At 37.0% G+C, this 10,184-nt stretch overlaps 1 protein-coding gene across 1 annotated transcript; it reads left to right on the forward strand.

Annotated features, from left to right (window-relative positions):
- Positions 1-2,010: 2,010 nt before the first annotated feature.
- Positions 2,011-6,977, forward strand: LOC142357520 (uncharacterized). The gene is made up of 2 exons (XM_075409135.1): positions 2,011-2,138; positions 5,818-6,977. The coding sequence occupies exons 1-2, from the start codon at positions 2,030-2,032 to the stop codon at positions 6,357-6,359; spliced, it is 651 nt and encodes a 216-aa protein (XP_075265250.1). The 5' UTR covers positions 2,011-2,029; the 3' UTR covers positions 6,360-6,977.
- Positions 6,978-10,184: the final 3,207 nt, after the last annotated feature.

The following is a 10,184-nucleotide window of genomic DNA, read 5'->3' on the forward strand; positions in this document are numbered from 1 at the left end:
ATATATATATATATATATATATATATATATATATATATGTATATAATTATATAAATTTGTTTGTGTGTTTGTAGTGTTGAGAAACATGTTCATTTTCCTTCGGATTTGAACCTAATTTAAAATGCATTTGGAGTTTTCAACCAGTTCGGTGAAATTCAGAAAACGTTGATTCTGAATTTTGGCTCTGATTCAGAGAGGTCTCTGATTGTTATGTAGGGGCAGGTTATTTCAGCTATGATCTTTGTTCAATTCACTTCAGTTATTGAACAAATTGTCAGCGTTATACCACTTGAGAGCGACCGCCCTTGCAACATTTCTTTACCAAATTTTTCCAGCGCTATTGTACTTGATTGAACAGTCTATATCAGTATATTTAAATTTTCACTTTTTTAGATCGGAACAAAATACAATGCTAAATTACTTTTGTGCAAAATTTTCCGATAATTTAAGCGGTATTTGAAGTTATTAATAACAATACTGTGAATTATTATAAAAAGCCACTAAGCTGTTTTTTGAAATTTATTTCAACATCTCGAAGCCTTCCCAGACCGTAGGACTTGAGATGAAACCATACCAATCAAAGATGGGATCCAATGAAAGTGCCCGTGTTGAAAAATTTTTTTTTTCACTTGTAAGAAATCGTCGTTTTTTAATCGTTTTCATTAGACAAAAACGATCAAAGCCCTTACGTGGTAATCGTCGTTTTGTTCGTTATTTCGTGCTATTTTATGTAGGCAATGATCGTTTTTTCAAAAATCGACGAAAAACGTCGTGATCCCCGCTGGGATTCGAACCATTGCACTCCCGATACTTTATCTAATGCGCTGACCACTGAGCTATGAGCCGAACATACAGCTTTGCTAAAACGATTCAATAGAGAAAAAGTAGTTCAAAAGCAATTAAACGACGAAAAAAACGATCAAAAAACGACAATTTCTTACAAAATAATGTCGTTTTTTCGTCGTTGTCCCATTACGACGCAGAGGTCCACTATAAAATTTCCGCCTTAGTAAAATTGGCTCGAAAATTAGATAAGTACAATGAACGAAATTAGGAGATATCGTTGTATCTTACTTTTCGCACAAGGGATTCCGCCAATTTTGCGAAATAAAAGAACATTCAGTGCGAAAAGTAGTTAACAAATCTTGTAGTACGTTTCCGCTCAATTTAGGTATCTATTTATTATTCGGGCGCATTTTGAGCATGCAATAATCACTTAAATAAAGATTTAATTGAAGCTTTCAAAAAGCTTTAAAGTGCTTTAAATACATGCATCCACAAAAACTGATTTTTTTCCCCGAAAATTCCCTCGCACATCAAAGGTTTTGTATATCAATGTGGGATTGGCCGATTCTAATAAGTAGTAATAAATAGTACTAATAAGTAGCAATAAGTAGTAATAAAATGCTATAAGTAGTAATAAAGTAGTAAAAAAGTACTACTAGTAGTAATAAGTTAGGCTTAATTAAATAAGTAGTAATTAAGTTAGGCTTAATTATGGATTATATGCGAAATCGACCTACATAGCGTGCGAAAAAAAGATACATAAATGGTGCGGATTCGTGATACAAAATAGGTTATAAAGTTTGTACTTGTATTTCGCGGCTAGGATTAGGACACATTTGCGAACACGGGATTCTAATTTCCCTTCCATTTTGCCGGTTTCTGCTAAAGTTGCTGTTTTCCGCAATATTGTTACACTTCCAATGTATTAACATAGTAAAAACGAACACGAGATACACGCATCGGGCATATCTGCCCGTGACGATTTGGGTATACCTCTGCGTCGTAATGCTCAACACGGGGTAATGACATCTGCTCAATTCTGATCGGACTTTTGAATAAAAACATCAACCGTGGTTAATTGTGTTTTTTGGCTTTGGGTATTTTGATATTGGGTAAATAATTATTAATATAAAAATTTCATAACGCATGCAACTTTTTTGGCATGCCATAGTCGTAAGGATTTTCACAAGAAAATTGTGTTTTATTCCAATTTTGCATTTTTAGTTGTTCTCCGGGAGAAATAATGTCGACTTCAGTTTGTGCTGGTGAGTGGATTCAACACGACGAATTTGTTCAAAAATGGCAGCCGGTTGAAGATTCACAAAAGCGAACACCCCATATCCAAATCACTTGTTAGTACAGAGAGCCGACTTCTTTTTTTCCAAATTACATCAAAACTGGAGAAATATAATTTAATACTAATTAAAAAATATTCGAAAAATATTTGCAAAAATTTAGTAGCCTCTGATCATTACAGTCTACTGACAACTTCGTCTAGTGTAAAGTTTCGAGTGAACATCCAAACGTTGCCCGAGCTGACTTTCGTAAAATTTATAACTTGAAGTAAACTTAAAGAATTATGGATACCAAATTGAAGTGAATCGTTGCCTAAAGTTTTTTCATACCACAAGTCAATCCGAGTACATAAACCATAAATTTGAGCGATTAATTCGAACTTCCCACCATCAGTGATGACCATAAACCAACTCGATGATCCTCCCTGTAGATACCAACGGCTGGTTTTCAGGTTAGGCAAACAATGTGCTAAGTGCAAAAAACTGCACTAATACTTGGCATATTCGGCAGGGGGAAAATATATCAAATTATCTATATCTAGACGGATGTGTAATTGTTTTATACTGATAGCGAATATCAATACCTGTAAACTTTTCGACTCTTAGGCCTTTTTGAATTTAGTTACCAAAATAAAAAAACTCTTGTTACTCGTGCCCGAGACCACCGCAATGGTGTCCACAGCACCGAACGACCGACAAATTTTGAATCTACAGATTGCTGAATCCTGTACTGAGTGGATTGTGTCTTTTGTGGCGAAATGTCGCGCAGAGAAAAAAGCCGACACAGTTAATAACGACGGTACAATTGGCGAATCCGATGATATTTATCTAGCGCGCCTAAGAGAGGAAGCCCTCTTTCGTGACTTCCAGACACTAAATACAAAGACCAATCCTGAAACGGAGTTGGTAAAATATATGTTTATCTCAGGTTTGAGAGACCCCGAGGCGAAATTAAGACTAGTAGACTAGTAGCACCATAACTAAACCAACGTTGACTTTCTGAAATGACAGAAAACCTACAGTTCAAAAGTCACGCAATGACTTTTGCGTGGTCTTCAACAGGTAATAAACCGGTTTTAGCGAAGGAAAAGTGGGATAAAACTTCAAAAAACCTAAAAGACCGAGTAAAAAGTTCACTGGTGGTAAAAATATTGATCACTTGTGTAATAGATGTGAGAGTAAGTCACACAATAGCCAGCCGTATCCGGATTTGAGCAAGAAATGTAACACCTAAGAAAAAGTGTGACACTTTGCAAAAATGTGCAAAAGTAAACCTAGCCTCATCATCTTTCATCTGGACTGAGCTTGGTAGTCTTCAGTTAGATGGGAAAATCAGACGTCTTGAGGCCTTTGAGGGTCATAAATTGACGCGTCTGGGATCACTAACATGTGATGTTGAGTGGAACGAAAGTAATTATAAGCAGCAGCAACTTGGAGTTGTTCAATCCGAACTCCTATTTGGCAGAGACATAATACCCCAAGAAGGCATCAACACAGAGTGTGATGAAAAATCACCTTCTTTCAAAGGATACAAAGCGCATGTCAAACTCATACCAGGACCACAGCTGAGGTTTTGCAAGGCTGGAACGATACCTCTATCTCATCACGACCGGCTCAACGTAAAATTTGAGATGATTGTGCGACAGTCATCTTTGAGCCAGTTCAATCTCGTGGAGTCAAAAGAGTATCCCCAGTAATTTGGCAGCGGAGAATTGGAGCTCTAAGACTATGTCTGGACTTGAAGGTTCACATTGACGGCAAAACTTTTGACAAGGATTATACAATTTCAGACAAGGAGACAATATTCCTTAATCTCTATGGGGCCTCTTACTTTGGTAAAATTGACTCATCAGACGCATATTATCAACTCGAACTCACAAGGATGCAAAAGATATAAGTACAATCAACACATTGCAAGGTTTGTTCAAGATTTGCAGGCTTCCTCAGAGCTTGAAGAATTCTTCGTCCATCTTCCTAATTTTCGATGGGAAAAAGTCGACTTCGTGAGGAGAATTCCACAACCAATGAAAAAAAATTCCACTCTCAACCAGTCTCGAGCGTTAGTTTTCTTGATTCCTCAGTTACAAAACCACCATCAAGTATGACATAACTAGAGTCTTTTGTTGGCCTAGCATTTTTTTACGAACAAATAATAACAGATTTTGCTGCAAAATTGTTTTCTTTGAACAAAATTCGAAAAGACGACTTCATATGGGAAAAAGAAGAACAGGAAGCTTTCGAAAACATGAGAATCAGTTAACTGCTAAACCACTTTTTCAGCCTCACAGCTTGACGAAAGAAGCAACCGTGACAACAAACGCCTCTGAGAAAGCAATAGGCACGGGCCTCTCACAGGAAGGACATAGAGATCATGTGGTCTCTACCTCAATGAAGTTGTCAAAAGCTTATCAAGATTACTCCAATATTGCACGAGAAGCACTTTCAATAGTCTTAGTGGTCACAAGATTGAAACAATAACTGCTCGGAAGGTTGTTCACTCTACACCCTGATCACAAGCCTCTCGAATTTCTCTCTGCACAAGATGTTCTTCGATATGTTAGAAAATGTAAGGAATTCAAAGAAAACAAGCCTAGCCTCGGGAAAACACTATCTATTTGGCCAGCTGCAGAAGTTTGGGAAAAACTTGGTGTCCAAATCTGAATGCGTCAATTGGCGCTTTCTTACAGCGAGATTTGATGGAAAACTGGAATACTTCCAAGATGCGTGGCAATATTTCTATGGAACTAATGCTAGGACAAAAAAGAGACTTCGAGTCGTCACTGACTTTGATCTATGTGAACCAGTCCTCTTCAAACCAATGAACACATCACCAACAGTTCCAGCTACCTGCATTACACGCATAGGAATGAACACTTCATTCATCCAGCCAAAGAATTCAAACAAGGCAGTGCTTGTTAGTGACAACCGAATTGATTGACTGGAACCTGATAACATCAAGACTGAATCCACTTGCCATCAATCTACTGACTCGCAATCTGAGAGCAGCAGAGACAATATAGAAGTGTCATCACCCAACTCCACTGAAGAAACCTCAGTAACTGAAAGAGAACAACCTTCAGGGGCCACGAGAACTTCAAGCAGAAAAAATAAACAACCAGAAAGTTTTGGAGCAGCTATACCTACAAACTTACTTAAAATAGGAGAGAAGATATGATATATCACAAAGATCAGAACTTTGAATTTAAGTTAAAACTTCGATATAAACAAAATTTGCTTACCTGATGTTGCTGAAGTAAGTTTATTGAATCATGGCTATACTAAATTGCACCGAATCGTTGCTTCAAACTTGTTCAAACCACAAGTTGATCAGTGTACAAACCCCTTTATTTGAGCGATTATTTTGACTTCGAGTGATCAAAAACCAACTCGATGATCTTCCCTGTAGATACCAAGGACACGTTCTCTGGTTAGGAGACCAATATGTTAAGTGCAAAAAACTGAACTAATACTTGCCATATTCGGCAAGGGCAAAAACTTGTTGACACTTAAGGTGTAAATTAACCAATAAGTTTATCTACATCTAGACTATTCTGTAAACTTTTATACTGATAGCGACTATAAATAGCTGTGATTTTTTTTACTTTTAGGCTGCCATTTGGAATTCAATAATTAAAATAATAAAACTCTTGTTTCTCGTGCTCGAGACCAGGACAGCGAGAGCATGCAAGATTAGTTCTTATGACCTCTTCAGGATTGATTATAGCATTTTTTTCAGCAAATGGGGGCTGCAATTGTATGCTGCAGTTAGACGTGAATGAAGTCACAGCTCAACTCAATCAACATATTTTGAAGGAGGAAGATATCGCTACCAGTCTAGTCCAGTTACAGGCTGCTTTAGATTCCATGCCCAATGGTTGCCTGCTGAGAAACTCCTTGGCTCTCATCAGTGCAACGTTGGCACAAATTCGAGAGATGTTGGGGGACGCCATGATAACGTTTGACGCGGCACATGAAAGAACTGGACAAACGAGAAACGTATTCCATCTCACGGATTTTCTCGCATCTTTTCATCATTATCCAGACGATCCTGAGGAAAAACTGCAGGCAGCTATCAATTTTTCAATATCATTTGCGGACGCGAAACGTGGATCTCTAGCTGGAAGGATAGTGGGAGCTGGAGATTGGGACGCTGAATTTCTGGAACAAGACCAGAACTTCTTCCAGAATGTGGCTAATACCCTGGACCTATTTCGAGATCATCTCAACCGAGTGCATCTTACGAGAATTAACCGACCTCGGCTAAATTTGATCGCTTAGTTGTCAAGAATTCATGCGAAAGAGTTATAGTTAAGGATACAGCTTTGATCATGATTATCTCTTCTAATATTGAAGGAACCCGCTTAAGAATATAATTTCAGTATATTATTATTATTTCAGCATATAATGATTATTAATTATTTCTAAGCATATAATTTCTCCCTCATCCCCCTCCAGTCAAGAGGTGAGGGTCGGAAAAATAAGGCTTTAATATACATTAATGGCTACCTTTGGTACTGAATTTTTTTATTTTGAAGAAACGCCTTGCAAACATTTTAATATACAGGAACCTGATTGCCGTCATGGACTGAAATTACGAAGCTAGCTCTGGTTAGGATGTTCTGTCGAATTAAGCAAAACAAGTCATTAAAAGTTTGGGTTGTGTTATAACTACCAATTTTACTGAAATTTGATCAGAAATTGGCACACAGACTCTGCTAAAATATTAATGCGATCACAGTCTTTGTAGTATAAACTATAGTGCAGAAATTTTTAATTATTTCAATGGCAATTTTATATGTAGGCTTTGTAAATACTTCGATATGCTTAATAAATTTTTGCAGATTATTTTTGTAATTTATGTGTGTTTATGCGAAATAATTAATGCATTATGCTAAAGTCCATTTATTTGATGCGTTTGAAAGATACCAAACATATTCAAAAGGTTAGTGATACATATAAACCCATTTGCTTGGGAACGATATCAACTTGCCCTAAGGAAGTTTTGGTGTGAACTAATAAGACAAAAATCAGTACAACGAGGAATTACGCACCCGGACTTTGGTCGCGGTGCGTTTCAGCGCTCTACCATTGACTTTTAATTGCAACCACTACTGAACCAGACAAATAGAGTATTAAAGCTTTTGTCAGTCAACCCAGACTACATTAAGAAACATCCCAGTCTGTCCCTCTTCTTCGCAGCCTCAATTACATTATTGGTCAACATTGCACAGAATGTTTCACACTCCTCTCAAAATCAGAAAGTACATACAAGGAAAATAGCATATTTTGAACATTTGGAATAACTCGATCACATGCATGAGTATTTTAAAATGGCGATACACTCAAAAACTATTTTAGCTCCAACTCTACCAAATATTGATGCATTTACATCTTTGGGTGGAAACAGTGGAGATTGGTGGAGGTCGGCGGAAGTCATTGGAGGTCGGTGGAGGTCAGTGGAGAGCCGCGGAGGTCAGTGGAGGTCTGCGGATTTCAGCGGAGGTTGGTGGAAGTCGTTGATGGTCGGTGGTGATACAAGGGGGGTTGATGTCGGTGGAGATCGATGTGTGACAAATCAGATGCATGACAAGCTCACATTCGCACCCCATAACTATTAGTCATTAAAAAAGGTTCAGTTTAACGTTTCGTAGTATTTAATTAAATATAATTCTTTTAGGTATAAATTACTTATGAAATATAATCATAGTTATAAATGCAGCAGTTATTATCAGTTCAGTTTTGACTTCCAGTGAGCATGTATATTGAAAACGCATGTATTTTATTTGATTACTCAGTTGTCAAGAATTCATACTAAAGAGTTATAGCTAACGATGCAGCTTTGATCATGATTATCTCTTCTAATATTGAAGGAACCCGCTTAAGCGTGTAACTTCAGCATATTGTTATTATTTCAGCATACAATAATTATCAAAAATTTCGAAGCATATAGTTTCTCCCTCATCCCCCTCCAGCCAAGAGGTTAAGGTAAGAAAATAAGGCTTTGATATACATTAATGGCTACCTTCGGTACTGAATTTACCGAATTTGTAGAAACACCTTGTAAACTTTTTAATATATAGGAACCTGATTGCCGTCATGGACTGCAACAACGAAGCTGGCCCTGATACACTCAAAAACTATTTTAGCTCCAACTCTACCAAATATTGATGCAGTTACATCTTTGGGTGGAAGCGGTGGAGGTTGGTGGAGGTCGGCGGAAGTCGTTGGAGGTCGGTGGAGGTCAGTGGAGAGCCGCGGAGGTCAGTAGAGGTCTGTGGAGGTCGGCGGAGGTTGGTGGAAGTCGTTGATGGTCGGTGGTGATAAAAGGGGGGTTGATGTCGATGGAGATCGATGTGTGACAAATCAGATGCATGACAAGCTCACATTCGCATCCCATAACTATTAGTCATTAGAATGTTTCAGATTAACGATTCGTAGTATTTATTTAAACATAATTCTTTTAGGTATAAATTAGTTATGAAATATAATCATAGTTAAAAATGCAGTAGTAATTATCAGTTCAGTTTTGACTTCCATTGAGAATTTATGATCAAAACAGAGATAGAGAAACAGAGGGAGAGAGAGAGAGAGAGAGAAAGAGAGAGAGAGAGAAAGAGAGGCAATAATTGGCTCTTGAGCAAATAAAAGCGCGGGTGATTTTGTACGCTATGCGCATATCAAAAGCAGGTGGCATTTTAATATGCCTATAAACAGGGCAGACAAATTTTTTAAATGTCCATAACAAGTACAGACGGTCGTTATTTATGTCCAGACCGCACATCGAATTGATAAAATTCATTTTCAGACAAAAGTCAGTTGATGACTCATTTTTTCTCAAAAAATCAAACTAAACATTGAAATCTCGGACCTCAACATAGTAATAGCCCGCCTAAAAATCATTATGATTCATAATATGCTCCCGTAATGAATCTTAATGAGGACAAGCTCCGGGTATTGAAAATAACTTTTTATATATATTTTATCTGTATTTTTAAATGACAGAAAACTTATGCGAGGCCGGCTTTTTCCCTTGCGACCAAATTCGAAAATATTTTACGCATCCCAGCTTGATCTGAACAATTCAATATCTACGACGCAATTGTCTCGAGGTCTTTTCAATGAAATTTCTATGATTCATTGATGTGATTCACTGGGAGTCCGAGCAGGATACGAAAAAATTATTTAGGTGTCGAACATTCTATCATAGGTAACTCAATCGGAAGTTTTCTGCTTGCTGAAGACATTAACTTTTGCAGGTATAATAATGAATTATACCCAAAAAATAGTCACACGAATGAAGTGCAAGAGCACAATTGAATGAAATTTCCGATTAAATTTTCAAATTTAAGGTTATGCTCAAACTGTGATTGGCTTTCGTCTAACGTTTTGATAGCATTTTATATTTCCATCAACAGTATCATAATAGAAGACTTTGTATCAACCTTAATTCAAAAAAAATGATAATTGCTTTTCATAAAGGTATTTGTTCAACAGCAAAAACTTTTTGTAAAAATTCTCGAGAGTTCTGAAGACTAACAAAGATCCAGATACAAGGATGAAAATCTTTATTGGCCTGCAGAAACTAAGACCAAAGTGGCGCGACGACCGTTCTAAATGGTATGATTCCAGAATAAATGCATCTCAACGTGGCCGAAGACCAGAAAGGCAAATTTCAATAAGTTTTGCGTTTTGTGGAATTGAAGCCGTTTTGAGCATGGTTAGCCTCAGACTTTCTTGACGGACTTTCATTTGTTATTACTTAAGACCAAATTCGAAGACTTAACAGTACTTGTGATCAGAGTTCTGTGTAATTATAAGGGAGCTAATTGTCTTCTTAATCCACAATTAGTATCGAAAAGGACACAAAAACAAAAGAAATAAGAATAGCAATAAGGCGTTATTTTGTTTTGAAAATTAGATTTTGTATCCATTAGCAAGCGTACGTTTCAACCAAATTTAAACTTAATTGGACTTGTGTAACTATTATATGCATCCGTTTTTAGTTCTAATCTTTAATCATGGGTCACGCAAATACGTCACAAAATGATATCTAAATTCGAATCTTTGGACATTGACCACGTATTGATGAAAACAGTAGGTTCA

Source organism: Convolutriloba macropyga, unplaced genomic scaffold, assembly GCF_964194025.1.
Source record: "Convolutriloba macropyga unplaced genomic scaffold, txConMacr16.3 SCAFFOLD_3127, whole genome shotgun sequence".
NCBI classification, from domain to species: domain Eukaryota; kingdom Metazoa; phylum Xenacoelomorpha; order Acoela; family Convolutidae; genus Convolutriloba; species Convolutriloba macropyga.

Bases quoted from the DNA above. Each gene is read 5' to 3' on its own strand.
- LOC142357520 (XM_075409135.1), top strand. From the start codon at position 2,030: ATGTCGACTTCAGTTTGTGCTGGTGAGTGGATTCAACACGACGAATTT. The intron at 2,139-5,817 runs GTTAGTACAGAG...CATTTTTTTCAG, and splicing joins ACCCCATATCCAAATCACTT to CAAATGGGGGCTGCAATTGT.